This window comes from Panonychus citri, unplaced genomic scaffold (assembly GCF_014898815.1).
Source record: "Panonychus citri isolate SS breed McGregor unplaced genomic scaffold, ASM1489881v1 Contig00113, whole genome shotgun sequence".
Lineage (NCBI taxonomy): Eukaryota > Metazoa > Arthropoda > Arachnida > Trombidiformes > Tetranychidae > Panonychus > Panonychus citri.
The window spans coordinates 406,023-430,218 of NW_026515518.1; the positions used below are offsets into that span (position 1 = coordinate 406,023).

Sequence of the window (24,196 nt, forward strand, 5' to 3'; positions counted from 1 at the left end):
CATTTAATTAATCACCGAATCGCCTAATTGAACAGAATAATTAAAGATTAAAATGAGTATTGTTATAGTTTGTTATTCGTTGATTGTTGTCAATTATTATCCTAATGGAAAATTAATTCTCATTCAATATCCTTTTGTTTATCCTTTAATAATGATTGTTATCGAAGGAGAATTTTTTTTTTCCATCCATTTTCTGTTCTACTAATTAATTAATCCAATTAAAAAGAGATGAATGAAATTATAGTGATAATATTATATCGGAATTGATTAACTATTAGCTATTGAATGAGACTCGATAATCTCAATTCTCTGGATAATTGTTGAATCAAATGATTGTTTTTCTATGTGAGATTCAAATGAAGATTATGTTGTTGTTGTTGTTGTTGCTTTTTTCCTCAATATTAACAATGAAATAACATCAACAATCAACTTTGATAAAAATAATAAAGAGATTAACTAATCAACAAGGGAAATCAACATGAAAGGTTTATCTCCTTAATCATTATCATGATCATCAGTGAACTTTGCAAATGAATAATATTGAGATAATAAGTTATTAGAAATGAGGGAAAAGTTTTCACTTGATGTAACAGTTATTATTTAAATGATTTTTCGTGTGGGATTTGATTCATGTTCAAGGATTAAAGGAGTTAATCTAATCCTTGAGTTTGATTAATGTAAAATATTTATTATCATACAACATGTAAATATTATGATAAAACTTTGAGATGATCACAGATAAATAATAATAAGTTATTATAAAATGTACAATAAATAAATAGACTGATAATCAAGAGGAAATTTTCAAGATAACTTTTCAATGGAAAATTTTTCACCTAGATTATCATTTGTATTGTTATTATTTCCAGGAATGGTGAGTCCATCGGTCCATAGGATTGGCTGTATGGGTGAGTTAAGGGTGACCCTTGGATTAGCTGATGATTGAATACAAGTTGGCTGAATTTTTAGCCGCTTTGCTGTGTCCTAAGGGCGTTAAAAATGTAACAAGATATTGGGAGAGAGAGAGAGAGAGAGAAAGAGAAAGAAACAAATTAATTTTGAAAAATTAATCAATATTATTGATTGGTCATCATGAGGTATCTTCTAGTTTTACCTCTATTTGATTGATTGACCATTAAGCTAAACTGTTACAATACTCACATAGGTAAATGAGGTAACCTGAGTACTTGGTGAGTGATGACAGTTGGTCTGATAAATGTTTTGTCCAGTGCCTCCAGTTTGTGATAGGTGAACGTGATGATGATGCTGATGATGATGGTGATGATGTGCTGAATCACTTGACCAGATATAATTATCTTGATGGTCACCTTTGGATATTAAATTGTTGTGACCAGTGATTATCGTTGCATCTGGGAGGATATTATACTTGGACAGTTCATTTTTGACCGATGAGATACAATCAAAATTGGCCATTGAACTTTTAACAGGATCAATTTCAAATAAACTTTTCTCCAAATTATTAGTTCCCGGTGGGTAAACATTGTCACTTTCAACAACTCGAGGACTTTGCTTTGGATAATCTGAGCGACAAATGTTCAACAAGTAAAAATAAAAAGAAGACGAAAATAATATTTAAAAAAAAATGTTTCGATTTTAAATACAAAAATTTTCTCTTCGAAAACTATTGATCAATAATAAGGGAAAAAAACTTTTCGATTTGAATATAAATTTAATTTTTCCATGTTAAGAATTTCTATCTCCATCTAGTGGTTCTTATTGACACGACTTTCGATTAGAACTCGACAAATATCACAACTTTTACTCCATCTGTTGACTAGAATATCAGATATTCTCAAAATTATGTTTACCTTTTTAATAGATTAAGATTCATGTTAGGAACAATTATAATTCTTTGAAAATTTCGACTTCAGCTCGACAATTTTCGAGTGCGAAAAAAGTTTCCTTTGGATGAAGAAAAAAGTTATTGAAATACTTTTAACTACGAGAATAAGTATCCAATCGAAAACAGTAGATGTCCTCACTAGTCTCGAAATCTCTGATCCTTGAACGAACATATCTAAATGTACCATAGAGTTGAAAAGTTGTTCGAAAAACTTTTCTTTCTCAAAGTTTTCGAACTCAAACTCCGATATTAAATGTAAGAAAATATGTATATAATATCTAGAGAAAATCGAATCGAAATGAATCAACTGATAAAACAATTAAGTTAATCAATGAATTCAGGTCAAAAGTGTTCATCGGAAATACGATATCGGAAGAAGGAGAAATATTAACTTCCGTTATTGTTATAAGACGATCAACATATAATATGAGAGAAAGAGAGAGAGAGAGAGAGAGAAGGTAAAGATGATAATGATTAGTGATGAAGGGGAAATAGAAGATGTTGAAGATGAAGGGGAAAAGTGTACATCTCGAATAACTCTTGGTCTTGATTTTCCCTGAAGACATTGAGATGAGAATCATTTTCATCTTCTAATCATCTTTATCTTCACCATCATTTTAACTCATATTTTATATTACATAATAATAATATCAATGATTAATGAATTCATGTCAAGAATATGCTACTTTATGTCTAATTTTTTCGCTCATCATCTCCCAATTTCTTCTGTCTTTCTCTATTCACCTTCTTTTGCCATCTTCTTCTCATCTTCTCAGTTAATCTAGTATCTATTTCCTGCGGCTTCAACCTTAATACAGATCGAACTTTGTTTCCTTCTCTTTCGTATCTTTGAACATTTACAATCATAGAGAGTAATAGAGAGACTGGGAATAGAAGATATATAAAGAGATGAAGATGAAGATGAAGATGAGGATAAATATGATAGAAGAAGAGAAGAGATTGAGAAAAAGGGGTTGTACTCAAAGTTAATTGTGATATTTGCTCCCAATTGGCACATTAAATCAATCGAGGGAATGACCATCGTATGACCAATAGAATAACCAATTTTGATAACTAACTTTGACTTTTCTTGCATTTAAATTGTTACTCTTACAACTTTTACAAACAAACATGATGATTTCAGATTGTTGGTCAGAAAAAGACAGAGAGAGAGAAAAAGATGAGACAAATAGAGGAGTTGACATTACCAATAAACACAAGAAGATGAGGAAGATAAAAATAAGATGATGGTGATGATAAAGAACAAGTAATAAGAAACATCAATGATGATCACAGCTTGTTATCAATCCGATCCTTAGGTTTCCCTCCAAAGGGAAACAATCCTATTGGAAATCGTATCCCATCAACTAGTCACTAATCACTCTCTTTCTTTTCTTACTTATCTTCATCATTATCATCACAATCTTCATCTTCACAAGCCTCCAAATCTCTCCCTCTCTATTTTCTTCTCTGTCTATCTGGTCATTGATGACATTCTTGATTACTATTTTCTCCCTTGCTCTCATTCATTTTGAGACAAACTTCTGTATTTTATGTATTCTTCATGATGTCCAGTTTGAATGAGATAAGTCAAGAAAAAGAGAGAGAGAGAGAAAGGAAAATCCTAATATATTATCTGACCAATCAAGAGATCCCCATGTAATATTTTCCATCCATTTCTGATTCTTATTCAATTCTGATTGTATAACCATCAACACTGTGACTTGAATGCAAAGGGATATTAAGGTAATAATAATGTGTGGATGTATTAACAATGATAAAGATAACGATAGATGATGATAATACCTTGATTAACCTTCATGGAAAAAAAACTAACATTAATTTACTTTCAGTTATCATTATATACGAAAGTAAGATGAAGGATATTTATCATCATCTTCTCCCTCACTTTCTCCCTCTCTCTCCCTCTTTCCCTCTCTCCCTGTGACTAAAATAGTCTCTCATAAAGAATACAATCCACTAGAATCAATTATGATTCAGATGAAATCGTTTTCGATTCCATTAATCAAAGACAATGAGCAAATTTACACCCAAACTTCCGGGATCATGAACATGAGATTCTCAATGTTGCCACCTTTTGATAATCAAATGATGATAAGTTTTCATCATTATCATCACCTGAAAATTGAAAAAAAAGTACAACAAACTAACTGATTATGGATCTTCCATTCTTATATTACTTATATAATTTCATATCTTCTATCATATTATTATTATTATTATATCACCGAAAACCTTATAATCCTTTCTAAGTCTATGGTGAAGCTTATTTGATCCTTTACTTTCATCTCTATGTGAATATCCCTTATTACAAGTTCCTTTTGGTGTGGCTTTTGGTTTCATCTTTTCTTCCCACTATTTCACAACTACTGTACCTTTATCATCATCTTTCATCATCATCATCATCAGTTTCCATCAAATATACTTGCTATTTATTATTATATCAACACATCTTATCATTGAGAATAGAATCAGTTGGTAAATATTATTAATCTTATAACAAAAATTACCTGGTTAATGATACGGTTAATACACTTGACTTATAAAGATATTTAATTATTGTTCAATTTATTATTAGAATTCTTCTTAATTATATATTGGAATGGTCATTATTATTAAGTATCAGTGTCCAGTCGCTGAAAATCTTGGACTATCTGTTGCTGGATCGAAAATGTATTAGTAATAATATTCGAGGAACGTTCATATAAATTTAGAATAGATCGAAAAAGTTATTAATGACTAATCAATGTAAATAGAAAGCGTGATACTAATATTGATCATTTTCAAATCGAATCCGAATGACCATTGGTCAGAGATTAAAATGCCACATGGAAGGTGTAGATAAAGTTCATTCGTATTAAAAGCGATACAATGAATGTAATATTATCGGAACAATAGGAATTCCAAAGAAAATTATCATCAGCTGATCATAAGGTTATCAATTATTACGAAGAAAATGAAAATATTAGATAAATCAGAAAATCTCTCTCATCAATTATGAACACAGAATTAGTATTGAAATTTAATTACACTAATCGATTCCAAGTGATGGCGATAATTCTGAAAATAGTATAATTTCATTGAAAGTTACCACAATTAACTGAATGCTTTGTCCACTGAATTATTGTCATTTCTCATGAAATAATAATATGATCATTAACATCAACTATTTACAAGTCTATCAAAGTGTAACAACATTGATTGACCATTATATTGTTATCATCCTAATCATCATCATGATTAACCATCATCATCATCAGTTAATTCAATCCTTTTTGTTTTTTGTCAAAGTCTAATGTTGTTATATCATTATCATGATATTACCATGTTAAATAATCTGAATAATATATATCATGAATTCATCTCTTCATTCAACTAAACAAGCACCTTGATTGTGATAAAATTAATTCAATTAACAATTAAAACAATTATCATCTCCAGCAAAGAGTTTCACTTTGATTATTGATCATTTAGCTTCAACAATTAAAGGTTGATTGTGAGAATAACTAATTTAATTATAAAAGTTAAACTTATTTACCTGAGGAAACTTGACTTCTACAGGGACCATAGGCTGTTTTCCTCTGTTTAATTATTAAACCAATTAAAATGGTGACAACAATCAATCCACCAGCAATTGTGATTAAAATTCCAACAATTTGCTCCTTAATTGTACTTGATTTAGTTTCTAATGATTGTAATTTATTGAATATTGGAAATACAATTAAAAGAAATCAAAGAGAGAGAGAGAGAGAGAGAGAGAAGATAAAAATGTTCAATTCAATTTGAGAAAATGATAATCATTGTAATTTAATCATTAAGTGTATCAGTTAATGAGCTAATATCATTTTCCATTATCATTAGTAAGTCTAATTAAGATTTTTTCTTTCTGTTAACTGATTTACCGTTAGAAACTAATTAAGAGTAATTAGTTGATTGTAATAAAATAATAACTGTTCTTGGGTGAGAAATTATTTTGATTTGATTCTGAAAGACAAGATGTTGTCTTAATTGTCTAATTAGTTTTAGCTATTAAATATCAGATTACAATTAACTTTTCGACTGTTATATTTAAAGATTTACTTTGATTCTAACAATTAGAATTAAACATTTAATATAAATTTTGTTGCTTTTATTTTCTATCATCTTTTGTTGTTATATCAGATTACAAATTGTGATACTTCTGATAATAATAAGACTGACCAATTGAATAAACTTAATGGACGAACTTACCTTTTCCCGTTTGTTTCTGTGGACTTTGTAAGGTTGACCCCGTTAGGTTGACACTTTTACTACGACCTTTGAAATTGGTTGAATAAACGTTGACCTTATAGGGTGTCGATGAATGTAAATTGTTTATCCAAAAAATAGGTGAATCAATTGAACTTGAATTGAAAACTAGGTTATGTCCAGTATCGTAAACATTAACTGTAAATGTTTGTTTAAGGCCACCAGAATCACCGGGATCACATTTGACCAGGAAACCGGAAGAAGTGTAATTACTCGTTAAACAGGTTCGAACTGGCGAAGGTGGACCTTTGAAAAAGTCGAGATTAGTATGAGAGAGAGAGAGAGAGAAAAAAAAAATAATTCGAAACAGTGAAAAAGTTTCCTGGAATATCATTCTGTTCATTAGAAAAGGTCAGTTTAATGTTATAAAAATACGATGTCCAAGTTACCATTTTCTTAGAAACGACCCAAAGATTATACTTGGACAGTTATCTTTAGAACCTAAGGGTTAATAGGATTGACCACTGGTCACTTTCATTAACTTTTTGCCTCAGGATGATGAAAATAAATCGATAATCATTTAATCATCATTGACATTTACACCTAATTAATAAATCAGTTCATGATGGTCATTAGATTTGCTTTCTATTGTCCACTACAGATTATAATCAAAATGTTATCAAGAGTTTAAGGTTAATTTGATAGAAAAAGTTTTTTTTCTTCTTTAAGTTGAAGTAAATTTTACGAAAAGTCGATTATTTTATGATTTATCTTTTTTCTATTTTGTTCTAATACTTATTTTTCTACTTTTATTCGAAGTCGAAAAAAAATTTATCATTTGTCAAGTTCGAGTAAAAGAGGGAAATGAAAATGTTGACACGAATATAAAAATCATCATATGAAAGTAATAACAATAAAAAGGACATTTGTGAACATTTCGAGGAATAAAAAAAGAGAGAAACGAAAATTTCTACTCTCGAATTTACAACTTGAAATTCTGGGAACTTTAGGAACGACAAATTTATGATAATATTCATTCATCTGAATGGTGAAAAGTGTTTCTCGAGACTCGAACTTGGATACTGCATGAGAAGCAGAAAAACTTTTTTTCTCATGAGCAAATTATCATATTGAAACTGTCAGAATGATGAAACTCATGATAATCGATTTTGAAATGTTTCATTATCACTTCGATGCTTACAAAATACTATCATCATATTCATCGGTATAATAATCATTCACATCTCTCAATCAGATTAGCTATTGAACCTTAATTCGTGAATCAAGTTAAATAACTCTCGATAAATTGAAAACCTATTCAAAGACATGGACTGGAAAGTTACAAGAAAAATGAATTAGATCGTAAGGGTTGAATGTCCAAGGACGAAAATCAGATTAAATTGTTCAACTTGTGAGTTCTATGCTATTGGAGAGAAAATTTTTCCACGATAGTTGAACAGTTCGAAAGATCGTTATTAGCCTATTTAAAAAGAGGGGGAAAAGTTGATTCATCGTCGATTTCAAAAGAGAAATAACTGAAAATTTGTTCGTTTATTGTCCGAGAAGAAAAGAGAATTTTTTTTAGTACTTTTTTATGTTCTTTCTATTTTTCTACCGCCATGTTTTCATATTAAAAGAAAATATAATTTTTCAGCCAAGTTCATGTTTCAGTTGAATGAAATTTTATCGTAAAGAACTTTTTTTTTATTCTCTTTCATTCTATCATGATTATCATGGATATGATAACATTCAATCATAGAATCTTAGACTCATGATAAAATTACGATATAATTTTCAAATGGAACAGAAAATCTCAAGTTCTAGGAAGATGAATATCATTCTCTGTAATTCAGTTCCCTGAATCGGGTTAGAAAAATTTTTTCCATGGATATAAGAAAAGTGATCTTTCCTAATCAACATTGGATAGATTCAATTGGAAAAGAGAACGAAATTATTATTTAATCTTCTAATTTTCCTTTTAACAGTTTAGGCTATTGATACGTTTAGAACTTCAATTTAACTTCATGCTATAATTCTGGTTTCAGGTTCCATTCATGGTAAAAAGTTTTTCTCTATTCATCTTGTTTCCCCTTAATCCCCAAGTTGATTAGATAATAACAGTAATAGATAGATAGTATTTCCTGATAATTGATGTTACTCATTAAAAGTGTATCTCTTTTGTTTTTCTAGCTAACAATTAAACTCCTCCTTCAATGGTCAACTAACAATCATGGTCAATAATCATCATTATCAGAATAACGAGCCAAGATACAAACATAATGTTCATTTGGAATATAATATTATTAACCATTTAATGCCTTTCTAACTGATAAAGTTCATGACACCCAATCAGCTGATAACCCGAATTCAAAAGGTATCTAATTTCATAATAAAGGCAAACTCTATTAATTGGTAACAATTAGAATTAATCAATTGACTAAATCAAGTCGATACTATTTTTCTTTAGTTTGAACATCAGAATCAAGGAAAGTTTTCATTTTAAAAGTGAAAATGAATAGCTTGACTTCCGGAAATATATAAACATGATGTTATTATTTTTCTTATTAAAAGGTAGAAGAACTTACCTGCAGCAATTATATTGAATATACAAGGGTCTCTTTGGGCTCCGGCTGAGTTTTCAGCTGAACAAATAACTGAACCATAATCAAAACGTGACTTGGGCTCGTACAAGGCAACACTTTTAGTACCATTTGAAGTTACATTGGCAATAACGTGACTTTCATGGGAATTGTTGAATGTCCATTTGAATTTAACATCTTTTGGATCAGCTTCAACTTCACACAAAATTCTGACCGATTCATTACGAGAAACACCATAGGTTAATCTTTGATTACTTTTGCAGATTGGTGAGACTATGTGGACAATAGTAATTTTACCAAGAGTTGGAGAGCAAAAATGACCATAATCATTAAGGAAGTGAAAGAAAAATCAAATTTCATGGAAAAAGAAAAGACAGAAACATTATTAGCACCATTACCATTATTGTGAATCTGATTTTCTCTCTATTTTTTTGTCACATTTCAATAGTATGAATTGAAAACTCAAAGCAGATATCATGACAATCATATTGATTATGAGATCTTGAGGGCTCCCTGATGGATTGAAATTGAGATGACACGACAAGTTAAAGATGAGGATAAACTTGTTTCTCAATCAGCCTCAGGCAATTAGTTTACTGTATTTGTTATTTTTTTCAAGTGTAACTTTATGTACACCTATCCACCGGTGGATAATAACTGTAAACAATAATAATAATACTGAAAACCTTTCCAATTACATGAAATGAATCAAAAATTTTGTTCGATTTCATAGATAAACATTGTTTTTCTCGTTTGAAAAACAATCGAGTGTTAATCTTTTGATTGAATTGTTTAGTTACAAATCTATTATAAAGATCATAATCTTTTATGGATTTACCATGAAATCTTTCATCATGAACAAACATCCAATCAAAATTATGGTACAAAATTGAGAAAAGTTCAGGTTAATATCCGTGAAACGATTTAATCTTTCATCTATTCCACCTAAAAAGTATATACATTCAACAGAATATATATTTCTAGATACAGGAAGGATAAAATTCTGGAAAAAAATTCAATTCTAATAATTATTTCACATGAACCCATGAGATTAGATTCCAACATGTTGCAAAATCAGAGATAAATTCAAATTCCCTGGAAACATCAATTTAAATTTGAATATCGATCATGATTATACTGGTCAATAAAAGGAAATGTGAATATTTTCCCAGTATAATTTCAAGAATTGAAAAATAGCTCAATGATTATCGGGCAAGAATTGCAATCAACATGTATCATTATATGAGTTACCTGAATATAAATTCAGGTAAACATAATGATCATCAATTGATGCTTTAAGTATGTGTGTGTGTTTGTGTATTCAAATTGTATTACTTTTTCTTGATCCGCTTTCATGGTTGGTTAACATGAAAATATCAGACTTTAATCTTAAATGAATTAGTTTCCATATATTCAAATTAATCAGAATATCAGAACTTTTTTTCTTCTTCATTCTCAAGATTTGAAGCTAAAAGAGTTACACAAAATTACACCTTTGATAAAATGGATTAGGTTGATCTGGTTTTCCACTCTTGGAGTAAATTCATTTACAATCATGAAACATTAAATTCTGATCTATGATTACCAATTTGAATCGATCAATATTATCGAGTCGTAATAATGAATGTGAATTCTGTTTATATATTATAATATAAATGTAGAACATATTGAGATTATATCGATAATTTTTCTCTTCTTCTCTTTCATGTCATTTATTTTTTCACCATGAACTTTCAATATTCAATTCAATGAAATTGGAAGAAAAAAAAATCTCCATTTTCCTTTTTTTCGAAACTTCGTCTTCTCCTTATTTAATACTGTTCCAAATGTATCATCTGAATCAAATGATTCCAATGAATTTTTGTTTATTTTCTGTTGATTCAATAAGTTCAATTCCAACTGAATTCAGATCATTTTTCGTTTCAAGCTTCCAGAATTCATGAGGAAAAGGGATCAAATTTAAGGAAAGAAGAAGAAGAAAAAAAAAGAAAAAGAAAAAGGCAAAACCAGAGTTCGAAGTAAAAAAAAATATAAATAAGTTTCATCTTCTCATTTGCCTTATGATTTAGAGAAATTCACTTGATAACATTTACCTTGAACATTTGAAAACATGAATCTTCAACTACTCATGATTATGGAATATAATAAATCTCATGTAACATTATAACTGTTAAAATCAATGTTATGTTGTCTATTTGATCTCTACTTCAATTCTGTTTTCATCATCATGTTTATTGGTACAAATGTTAAAACAATTGAATTATTATTATTTGTTATTATATCAGATTGAAAGAGAAACAGTAAAAATATCAATGAAAAGAACAGAGCAAGAAAAAAGATTCAGATTTAGTTTCATGATTATTTCAATTTATCAGCTTATCAGGATATCGTTTAGTTTTAATCTTGACGTTTTCCTTGTGAAGTTACCAAGAAAAGGTTGGCCTGAAAATAGTATCATCATCACCCATGAGAAGTGGTTATCTGTCAATTAAATGATTGATATCAATCTTTAACATTCCTCTTGTCGAGAACAGAAATTCCTCTCGGAATTTCGAGCTGTGTTATAACATTTAGAGAATTCATTCTCAAACTAGGTTAGAATCATCTTCAGGCTTTATCATCATCATCATCATCATCATTTAGAACCTCAACCTTTCTCAGCATTTATAACCTTCTTCCTGTTGTTAATTCTCATTATTCTTGTTCCATGTTATTCAATCTCATCTCTCGAATCAATTGTTCAACAACGAAAAATGATCAACAATCAATTTATCAGAACTTTGTTTCTCTCTCTCTTTTTTTTGTCTATTTTCATTGGAGCGAAAAAATCTTTCGATACCTTCTCATTATATTCTGATTATCTCAATAATGAACATTTACTCAGGTAAACAAAGAGTGTAAATACATGTACATATCACATGAGCTCGAAATTCTTGGAATGTCCAATCCTTTGAGAGTAGAACGAAATGATTCATGCTATTAACCAAGATGAAGGTCAAAGAAAAAACAATAGAAGATGAAAGTCAATTGTATCTTTTATCATCGATGAACTAAACGTTTCATCATTATCAGAACATGAGATTATACTGAATAAAGTAAATGGTGGTTGAAGAAAAGTTCATTTTTCTTTCCTTGGCTCTGTGAAGATGATTTTTTCCTTTTCTGCCATTCAGCTGATCACACAGAATATTTTTGGAATTCTGATCACTATCATCATCTTATAACATCATCTTCTCTTCATCAACTATTTGTATCTTTCTCATGGGTGAACATTAGTAAAAGAAACAAGTAAATATTTTCAAATATTCATGATATCATGAAGCGAGAGAAACAATAAATCAGTAAGCTGTCAATCTAATACACAGCAAGTGATAATATATCATCAGAGTTTCACTAATCTAAACGTTGATTCAGTTGCTGGAAAAAACAATGAGAATGCAAAAAAATGAATCAAATCAAATTGAAATTCAGAAGCAATCTTTTTCCAACCTCTCTCACTCTTCATGAAATCTGAGATGAATTCATCATGTACAAGGAGATAATTATAATTTGCAAAATAATAAACAGACTCAGGTAAATTTACTGACAGGTAAACATGTTAACTGTTTCATTATTCATTTAATTTACTCAATCCACATGGATGAGGATAAATTGTTCAATTCATGATGATCATCTGGTTTCAATTCAATTTGCAGAATTTAAAAATCTAATAAACTGAATAATGTTACAATTAAAAGTTTCACACTTTAATTAGAAATTCAAATTGTTGGAAAAAAATGTAAATTAAACGACAATAGAAAAATATTCCCCATGTAGACTATGTTAATTTCCTTTTTTCTGTTTGAAATGAATGTAAATGTTACTTTTTCATGGGAGAAAAAAAGTTATCAAATTTCATGAAGAATTGGAATCAACTTTTACTGCTCTCATGGTGAAATTTCAAAGTAAAGAAAAGTTGAATTACTGATTGGGGATAAGATTACAGAATTATCTTGTCATGAAATAAGATGATTAGGTGATGATAAAATGAGATGAGAATGATAATCTACATCTTAAAGGTGAGAGAAAAATCAAAAGGAAGTGAAAATATGGAAGAAAAAGTTTTTTCTCTCTTTTTATCCCAAAGATTCACCTATGGATTTGATAGGAATCTTTTTATCATCTCATTCAATCATTAATTACAATTCGCAACACGTATATAAGTCTGAAAAATTCATGAAATACTTATCATCTCTTTGAGCATTTCCATATCTTTTCATTCATTCCTCATGCTCTATCAAACATTTATCATTCAACTTATCAACTCATTCCAATAATACTCCATGATAATAACTTGATCATGATGAATCTTAAAAATATAAAACTCAGAATTTATCTTTAAGAATCTTTGATATAAAAATTCTTAATAACAATTCTTCAAAATCGATTCAAACAATCAGATTTTATCGTTTTCAAAACCAGAAAGTTGATTAATCATCTACAAGGAAAATCAATATCAATTGTGATTAATTTGATATTAAGATGAATGATCATCATGTCGATGCTCATGTTAATGATTGAAAAATCTAATCCAATTTTTCATTTCAACAACATTTAAATATTATAATTTGGTTGGAAATAGACTCAGAATTTCAACTGAATGAAATTTTCTTCATGAAAGTTATCGATTATTCTGTTGCTCATTTCATTATGGAATTAATTTAAAGTCATATCAATAGAATTGGTGTTAATAGATTTACATCTTAAGGCGAAGAGATTCTTAATCTACTTGATCCTCTTTTTTTTTGGATCATCGTCTATGAATTAATGGAAAGGATCGAGTTAAGTAGGTGACCTTTCTTCATGACATTTTCTGCTTCTTAATAAACTTGAACGAATATTAATTATCTTCCTGTTTACCTAAAGCATAATCAGAATTAATTAACAATAAGATAAAGTCTATTAAAATGTATCAATGATCATCAAGAGGAAATAATCAAAGGCAGTACATCAAATGCTTCGGGTATTTCATATGCACTCAAGAATCCGGAAATTATGCTCCAAGTTACTGTTATTTCAATGTTACAAAGACTATAATATTATATATCAAGGTGGAAATGGCAATGTCTAAATGGCTCAGTGACCTGAAATTTGCATATCATTTGCATTTGAGTAATTAACACATGAGAACATTGAAAATTTCAAATCACAAGTATCATGTTGAATTGAGGTTTTTTTTTGTTTCTCTCAGCCCCTCAAACTTTTGCTTGAAGTTTTAATCAGCAATCAACTTTGCATCAGATATTTTTTTCTTCTTGTGAACTAGAACATGTTTAGCAACATGGTTATATAAAACTCAACATTTCATGGTGACATTGAACATCCCAAACTCAGAATGAGAAATAATGAAAAATCAGATTCTTTTTTTTTACTCCTGTTTTCAGGCTTTATGACAATGACAATCAAAGAGTTTGCATTCATACAAAACTCATGAACATTTCATGATAGATTTTTTTTTGTTTACACTTTGAGAGCGATGAAAAGTTTTCATGAAATTCTGATTACAATGTTTATCTTTGTATATTTTTCATGGTGTTTAAACACTTTCACAACAATTAAATACACCATGATTGAGAAATCAATTGAACCTAATTGGATCACCACCAATCAGAATAATTATATTACCTCATATCACTTTTCAAGTTGACTTAATTGTCTCATGGTAATTTAGTTGACAATTAAATCAAAATAATGTGGCGGTAATTTGATAGTTATGATGATACTATACTTCTGAACTTTTCATTATACACAAATACACAGAATTCAAAGGTTTTCCACATTTCACTTGGAAACAAGAAAATTTTCTGCTCATGAATTATCATATCATTGGATATTATTTATCATTCACTTTCTTTAATATTTTGGTATATCAGTTATCATGTTCATAACAGAAAACTTTCCGAGTTTATATTCAAATGAAATTCAGCTTTTTACTCAACTTATCATGTTGAACATTATATGTTATCATCATCATCATATTAGTAAAATATATAACTCATATACACCACAGGGACTTGCATTGTTTTCTTTTGGGTTATCAACATGAATTTCCAGTGATAAGCTAACAATAAATGTATTCAGAATGCTGACTGAACTTTTTCCTATTACGATATTGGTGAATAACTGATCAAAATGAATCCATTGAGATTTACATGTTGCACCAATTTCCATCTAAATATATTATGTATAAGTATTAATTAGCTCACATTTATAGAAAATTAATCATCGTCATGATTAGAGGAAATAAATTCAAGCCACTATCTCAATGGAACATGTTTACAACTGAATGGATCCACAATTATCTCTGATTTATACCTGAATCACAATTTAAGAACTTTTTCTCTTTTTCTCTTTTCCTTTTCTTCACTTTTTTCTTGGACACATTTCAACAAGAGTCTTGGGTCCAATTTATGTTACTGGTCAGTTTTGATTATTTTGTCTTGTCTCTCCCATTGTATTGACCATTTGTATTCAAAGTCAATTATCTGTTAATTCAGTTCCACATCATGAATCATGATCTGAATAGATAATTGAAAAGTTCTTGATATCAGAGGGGAAAAAAGTAGATTAACTTTGTAATCAAGGCAAAAAGAAACTCGAAAGACTTTACCAAAAAATAATAGCTCAAGCTCAATATCAAGGTTAAAATCGATTGGAAAAATTGTATTAACGATAATTAAATAATTGCTCAATAAGGAGTCCAGAATTTTTCAAGATGCTCATTGATTAACTTATTGCATTGGAACAAATTGTAGCACTCAAAATTCATTATCAACGAATCACCAACTGAATTATGATCCAGCAATTACCAAACTTCAATTGATCTTCAAGCATTTTTCATTAACGGTAAAGTTAATTACCTTGAACGGTTAATTATTAATCTTAATGATGGATTCAATTTCGTTTGGTTAAAATTTGAGATTTTTGATTTAACTGAATAACTGATTATCTTTTGTTACGGTCGTTCGTATTTATATTCTGTAGGAATGAATTGCTTTCTCAATTGAACTCGAAATGCTGGGGAAAAGTTCTGGTTCAGTTTGGTAGACTCATTTTCAGAATAAAATTAGTTGGAATCTATTTTTTTCAGTAACTTTCTTCTTCATCTTATTCTGTTCCATTCTCACTCTTGTTAGTGAATGAGCTTGAAAAGCTGTCAGATTAAATAAGCTTCTGAATTTAAGGTGAGATGGACTCAGTTTAGATGAGATAAGTCACAATTCGAGGTAAGTAACTTAGAAGTGAACGTGAAAAAAGAGGTTCCTCTCAACTGACAGAGATAATGCTGACCAATGAGATTGACTGAAGATGGAAGAGGATCAAGAGACGAGAGAGAGCAACAAGAAAATAGCATGGGAGTGTGTAGAAAGAAAAGATGAAGAGGAAGTCAAAGAAAAGAAAACATTTGGATAAGTGACCTTTTTTTTCGAAGTAAATAGATCTTTCCAAATGAAACAATTAATCAATGACTTGTGGGATGAAGAAGCAAATCGATTCTTAGAGAGAGAAAAAAATTCGAACTTGCAAGGACAGAGAGAAAAAAGAAAGAGAACTGATGATGAGCTTCGGTTGGATAAACAGTGAGAACGAGTTGACCAGTTAGGTCAAGCGAAAAAGTATATAAATGATCAAAAGTTCGTTGAGCTTAGAATTTTTTTCCATTCCATTTTGATGATCAGTCAAACTATTAAGTTTTAGGAATTAAAATATTTCATATAAACCAAGTAATGGAAAATAGCATCACATGAATACACAGTCGATTACGTATTAGAATGAGTAATTTGAATGAAATTTTTGGCTGAAAATATATCAGCATAATTGTTGAAGAAAAAGGAAAACAAATTGTTTTCAATAATAACGAAATCGATACGTCTCTAATTGGGTGCTGGAGAAGATGTTGAGCTTGACTGAGTAAGAAATTCAATACGAATATGATGGATGCTCTGAATAAGAGAAGATGGAGAAAAGAATCCAAAAAAACTCTAAATTGTAAATCTAAGCTCGATTCTAATCTATTATTTGATAGAGATTCAAGATACTGTTGAGAAAAAGGTACAGAAATATTCTTTCAATATCTCTCACTCTATTGAATAGTATTCCAGACTGATTGATCATTTTTCCTTCACTCAAGAAGTCAGAATATCAATATAAGCCACTGAGAAATCACCAAGAGCCTCACCCTTTAAATGTAATTAAATAGATTACATTTAATAAGAGTATTTGGTGTGGAAAGGTATTCATATTGAATTAATGAATGAATGAATTCTTGAATAAAAAAATTCATTTTTTTTTGCTACTGAGAAAACAATTCCATTCATTTACAGTTCCAATGTAAAATCGTCATTGTTTGTGATCAAATGATCTTGAAATCACTCATGAAACTATTATATTGACAGTTTATAGCTTAAGATATTTAATATTCAGTGAAACTTATTAATGATGAAAGAAATTGGAATTACACTTTTATCATTTTTTTTCTCTCTCAAATAATTCTAATCAATAAGTCATTTCGAATCAGTGAATAATTATTCAAGATAACTGATTATTTTTCATGGAAAACAATTCAATTGTTTACTTGTAACAACTTTTCATTCATTCTGTTGACGATGAATCATCTTTTAAATTTCAGCTTGGAATGAGTTCAGAATTTTCATAAATTGTAGTTTAATCTGAATTGAGCTTTACAACCATGGATATGACATTTTTCAATTGAATAATTGTTTGTATCTGAATCGATGAAAATTCATTTATTCTGATAGAATTTTCATTTCCTCATGAGAGTAGTTTCTACTCACATAACATTATCTTTGGACAGGATCTTCCAAATAAAAAAAAAATGCTTATTGATTGATATTAACTCGATGAAAATTCTGAACAAAATCATGAAACATATTTGTCAATAGTAAAAAATGGGTGAAAAATTTTCATTACACCATAATTCAGTGGAATATTAGTTATATATTTAAATCTTGATCGAAATCAGATAAAGAACAAATTTTTCAATCCATAAATCTTGAATTCTGATGTCATGGTCATGCTTTCATGATAAAAATCAAGTAAACTATTTGTAACTTTATCAAAATCAGAACTGTAAAAATTTTCATCCTGAGTTTCATTCAGTGATCAGTTCAGAGTTTCTCATTCAAAAGAGTGAAAGAGTTGAGAGAGCAAGTTTTGTCAGATGATTATGATGACCATGAAGACCATGAAGACGATGAAGATAAAATGAACTCTAAATGAATCGTGAATGAATGAGTGAATAGATGAAATGAAATGGGTGATAAAAAAAAGGGTCATCAACAACAAAAGGATGAGGATAAAGGTGGGTGGTGATATTGAATCAACTATCAAAGTGAATGCCAATTGAATGTAATCAGATTTGTGGTCAATTACTTTTCATCCGTTGATTTAATTAAACTTTATTGTTATTATCATTTTCATTTGTCCAGATAATGATGACACTTCCCACATGATGATGATGATGATGATAATCCAACAACAATATTAAACCAATCAATAGGAGTAGGATGATGAGGAAGCCCAACAATCAATTCAATTCAATTCTAACATTAGTTAATTGTGACCAACAAAAGATGGTCAAACTAATATTATCATTTACAAATCAACAAGATTCAATACAAGTCGATGGAAAGGAAAAAAAATCAATTCATCGAACCTGAAACTTACGAGTTGGACGAGAGAAAAAAAGTTCTTAAATCTTATCATTCACATTACACTAAATTGGATTAAGTTGTTCAACTGCAAAGTGATTAAGTTGATAACGCTAATCAGAGGCAATAATATTTGAAAACTTTTCCATTATGCTGGTTACATAAGCCAATTTGAATTCTCTCCGTAAAAGTAACACCAATCAAGGGTGATGTCGGTTCCTACTTGATAGTTTGAGTGTAACACATTCATGGGGAACTGTCATTTGATATAATAGACTTGATGAGAGAGTGAAAAGTAACAAGGGAGTGACAAAAGTGGGTTGGATGGTGGAGGAAAAGGAGGTTGCAGATGAAATCAAGCAAAAGATGAAAAAAATAACCCAAAACTATGACTTAAGTTAAGATGATTCTATGGAATAGAATGAAAAAAGAAGAGTTCTAACTTGAAATACGAATATAATGATGTTAGTTCGCTGCTGGAGAAAAGTTTTCTCAGCGATGAAAATAAGAAGATAACACTGAGAGGAAAAAAAAAATGGCAGAAAAGAAACGGAAATAATATTCTTGTATTTTGACTTGGAACTTTAGAAAAGAAAAATAATTTCCAACTTTTCGTAGATCTGAAGAGATTTCGATTCGATGATTCAAAAGTTCTTATAGCTTTTGACGAAACTCGTACAGATTTGGTGGATGTGTAAGCAATAATTCTAGAAATTGAAAGTTACCAAAGTTCAACGATTTATGATAATATTAAATTTCTTAGGTGAGGATTGGAAAATTCTGTACCTGGCAATAGATTTTGAACTCATGGACGATAAAAGAACCTAAGAAATGAATCGGAATAAATGAATATGATGAAAACTAACCACACCCTCGATGTTTCTTATTTTTCAAATTCAACAAAGAATTAGTTGAAAAGTTCAGAGATACAGATTCGAAAGTGAAATCTAAAGGTATTAGCTAAAAGTTACACCGAAAGAAATGTTGGAATCATGATGTTATCCTGAAATGATTTGGAAAATAATACAAACTGAGAAAAGATCATTTTAATACTGTTATCATTTAATAAGAATCATTATTATTCCTCTGATTACCTTTATCTATGTTGAAAAATGAAACGGTTTCAAATTCAGAATCATGGTAATATATCTCACGAGTATCATGAAGAGTCATGATAAAAAAGAAAAGAAAACTTCAACCTCCGATTTTATTCAATTTAAATGCTAACCAAAGATCATTTCTTTCAGTTATATTTGGTTTATTTATTTTTAAAGTTCATCTCCATGAACCTGAATAGATTTCATGATATCTTTACGATTCTGGTACTTTCAATATTATTCTGGTTTGGAATCTGATACATTTTAATACAGATCAATTTCCAATAAGATTGATAATAGAAATAGCAGAAAAAAAATTGAAACAAAGAGTAGTGATATTATGCCACCTCTGGCACACAAATTTACTCTTTCTTTTTCTCTTACTCTCTCATCATCATTTACCGAGTTATAAATGGCGGGAAAAACAAATATTAAATGATTAAATTAAACTTTATTCAATTGTTATTGTTTCATCATATAACTCATATACAAAATGAAGTCTTTCGATTACAAGTAGTGAACATTCTTCATCATGTCTATCATGGTAACCACAACTTTCTCCATCAATAGAAATATCATTATAACCAACACCTTTTCCAGAGAGATCATATGTTGGAATATCCCAGAGCTGTAGCATCTTAGCCGATCTTCCATCTAAACAAGCGATAACGGATTGTCCTTCTTTCTTTAAACAAGTCCAAAAACGGTAAACAAAATTGAAAATTGTATGTTCCTCATCGGTAGAGAGATGTATCTGATGGAGATAACAAAGTTCACTCCAGTTAAATCGATCCTCACCAAAGATGAAACGATAAATAAGCGAGTTCACTTTAGCCTGAGCATGGAAAATCTGGTCACCAGCTCCCATAGCAATCTCGATTGAATCATTTCCAACTTTGGAAAGATGAAAGTAAGCACAAATTGAATCGTAAAACATTTCAAGTTGTTTGTTGATGATGTCGATACTGAATGAATAAAACTTTGATTCTTCCTCGCTTTTTATACTTCTCATCAAGAGTTACCACACCTCTAGAACTAATGAAACATCATAACTAATCATCTTAGATTCGTTTCGTTATTGAGAAAAGTAATCATCTTAGATTCGTTTCGTTATTGAGAAAAGTAATCATCTTAGATTCGTTTCGTTATTGAGAAAAGTAATCATCTTAGATTCGTTTCGTTATTGAGAAAAGTAATCATCTTAGATTCGTTTCGTTATTGAGAAAAGTAATCATCTTAGATTCGTTTCGTTATTGAGAAAAGTCATCTTAGATTCGTTTCGTTATTGAGAAAAGTAATCATCTTAGATTCGTTTCGTTATTGAGAAAAGTCATCTTAGATTCGTTTCGTTATTGAGAAAAGTAATCATCTTAGATTCGTTTCGTTATTGAGAAAAGTAATCATCTTAGATTCGTTTCGTTATTGAGAAAAGTAATCATCTTAGATTCGTTTCGTTATTAAGAAGATCAATTGATTTTTATTGCCTTTATGTTAATAACCATATCATGTTGTACTATATAAAGACAATCTTCGAACATCATCATTCATTCAACAAAAATGTTTTCACTCAAGTGCTTTGAGTGTGAACGTACTTATAAGATTGACAAAAACTTTCGTAAACATATCGAACAGTGTCAGTCTACTGAAACATGGTTTATTAGATTTTCCTCCCTATAAAATGATGAAAAGTGCTTTTCGACGGTTTCTCTTAATTTATTTCGTGAACTATTTAATCTACAAAGATACAAATCAAATGTTTATTGATCAACGAACCAACATGGAAGATTTGCTTTTTTATGTGTTTGAATATCTCGGTGTTTTTAAATATCAAGTTTGCGTTAATGGACTTTTGACCAAACCAGACGGTGAAAAAACTATACAGCCTTATTTTACATCATCGATGAAAACAGTGACATTAAGAGATAATATAGCCATAACACTGGATGAATGTAAGGATGAGGTGAATAATCGAGTCGATACATTTACTCATCTTGGTAGTGGTTGGTCAATCAATAAGATATCATCAATAGAAATACGTACAAGTTTATTCCTCAAAGTGGTGGCTGTTGTGAATCAGAATTGCCAGATTGGATACAGAATAAAAAGGCGATCATCTCAATTGACTGCGAAGAAAATTGTTTCATGTGGTCAGTCCTAGCAGCATTATATCAACACAAAGATAACCCACGAAGAACATCACATTATAAAGAACACATTTACAAACATAATTTCAATGGATTCAAAGGATTTGTTGACATAATTGATATTCCAAAGTTTGAGCGGTTAAATGAAATCTCGATCAATATATATTCATTAGATATTGATGATACAAATATAATACCTTTACAGTTAAGTAAATACAAATTTGATATTGAAATCAAATTGTTTCACTACAATGGTCATTACTATCTCATCAAAAACTTCAACCGTCTCTTGAACCAACAAGGATCAGGATTATATCATTGTTTTAGATGTTTGGTTGGATTTACAATTTTTTCACGGCTTGAGAAACATTTGGAAACATGTAATTCAGATCAACATGTTATTATCCCACATGAATCAAGTAAAATTGGTTTCATAAAATGGAAAGCATTACAACCATATCCGTTCATTGTGTATGCTGATTTTGAGACACTGATCCAACCAATTAATATCGAATCTACTAAAAACACATTCGAATACCAAAGTCATATTGCTTCTAGTTATGGACTTATCGTTGTTGATTGGAAACAAGATATTATTCATTCTTCATTTTATCGTGGACATAACGCAAGTAGTAAGTTCATAGACGAGCTTATTTCATTAAAACCATTAATTTACCAATGTTTCAAAGAGAACAAAAAACCTCTTTCAATAACCAGAGAACAACACATGAAAGTTCTGAGTACAGCAAAATATTGTTGGATATGTGAATTTTTTCAAAGACAATGATAAACGTGTTTGTGATCACCATCATCTGACAGGTGAGATAAGAGGTGCTGCTCACCAAGGCTGTAATCTTGAACTTTTTGGAATTTCAAAATCCTGTTGTTTTCACAATTGAAAAATTTCGATAGTCATTTGATTATCCAAGCAATAAATAGAACACATACTAACAATATCGATGTCATTCCTCATACTATGGAAAAATATTCAGCTATATTTATGAGACCATTCATTTTCATCGACTCATATGCCTTTCTTGCTTCTAGTCTTGATACATTAGCGTCAAATCTGGACGATGGTATCAAGAGAACATATCTCAAGAAGATTTTTCCTATTTATAAAATCGACAATTTACTGAGAAAAGGAGCTTTGCCTTATGAATATATAGATGATTGGTCTAAATTTGAAGATAAATCTTTACCTCCAATTGAAAAATTTTATTCATCATTAACAAACAAATCAATTGATCAACAACTTTATGGTCGATTACAATCAATATGGGATGAGTTCAAGTGTCGAAACTTAGGAGAGTTTCAAGACATTTATCTAAGAGTTGACGTCACACTCTTAGCAGCTGTATTTGAAACGTTTCGAAAAAACTGCATTCAAGAGTTCGAACTCGATCCAGCTCATTTTGTATCAATCCCAGGACTATCATGGAATGCAGCTCTAAGAAAAACTAGAGCCAGACTGGACTTATTGACTGATATTGATATGATAACGATGATTGAAAAAGGTATTCGTGGTGGAATATCATGCGCAATCTCTCACCACGCAAAGGCAAATAATCCAGATACACCTAACTATAATCCTTTGATGGAACGATCATATATCACCTATCTCGATGTGAACAACTTATACGGATGGGCTTTGAAACAAAAGTTACCGACTCATAACTTCAAATGGGTTGAAAATTATCAATTTGCTGAGATTATTGATAAAATAATTTCAGGATCAGAAAATAAAGGATACATCCTTGAAGTTGATTTGATTTACCCACAACATCTTCACGATGATCATGATGATTATCCTCTTGCACCTGAGAAGATAAAGATAAATGAAAACCAATTGAGTCCATATCAACATAAACAGATAAATCTTCTAAGAGATCAAGGACGTAAAAATGTAACTAGTGAGAAATTAGTGCCAAATTTAATGGATAAGTATAACTATATCATCTATTATAAAAATCTAAAATATTATTTGGAAAAGGACTCCAATTAAAACATGTTCATCGTATAATTGAATTCACTGAGACAGCTTGGTTGGAACCATATATAATGATGTGTACTCAAAAACGTCAACAAGCAAAGAACACATTTGAAAAAGATTTATACAAGCTGATGGTTAACTCTCTGTATGGAAAAAGTATTGAAGATAAACGTAAACATCAAAAAGTAAAAATTGTCCTCAATCGTAAAATAGCAAAAAAATATTCAAAAAACCCACTATTTGATCAGTTTATGATCTTGGATGATGATAAAGCGATTTTCAAACTTAAAAAAGATATTGTTGTGTTGGACAAACCAATTCATCTCGGTTTCACCGTTTTAGAATATGCAAAGCTATTGATGTATCAACTACACTATGATACGTTTAAATCACATTATGGATCTAATATCAAGCTTATTTACACTGACACTGACTCATTTATATACCACATAAAAACAGAAAACTTTTACAATGATCTTGATCATTTCAAAAATATAATGGACTTTTGTGACTACCCAAAAGATCATCCTCTCCAGTCAA

General features: G+C 29.8%; 1 protein-coding gene across 1 annotated transcript in view; it reads right to left on the reverse strand.

The window, feature by feature from the left end:
• Positions 1-608: 608 nt before the first annotated feature.
• Positions 609-24,196, reverse strand: part of LOC128390043 (hemicentin-1-like) — a 60,650-nt gene continuing 37,062 nt past the window's right edge. Inside the window, exons 8-12 of the mRNA XM_053349715.1 lie at positions 8,698-8,985; positions 6,116-6,418; positions 5,424-5,570; positions 1,162-1,541; positions 609-984 (exon numbers count right to left, since the gene is read on the reverse strand). Coding sequence (XP_053205690.1) covers positions 805-984; positions 1,162-1,541; positions 5,424-5,570; positions 6,116-6,418; positions 8,698-8,985 — 1,298 coding nt within the window. The 3' untranslated portion in view covers positions 609-804. The remainder of the gene's footprint in view (positions 985-1,161; positions 1,542-5,423; positions 5,571-6,115; positions 6,419-8,697; positions 8,986-24,196) is intronic.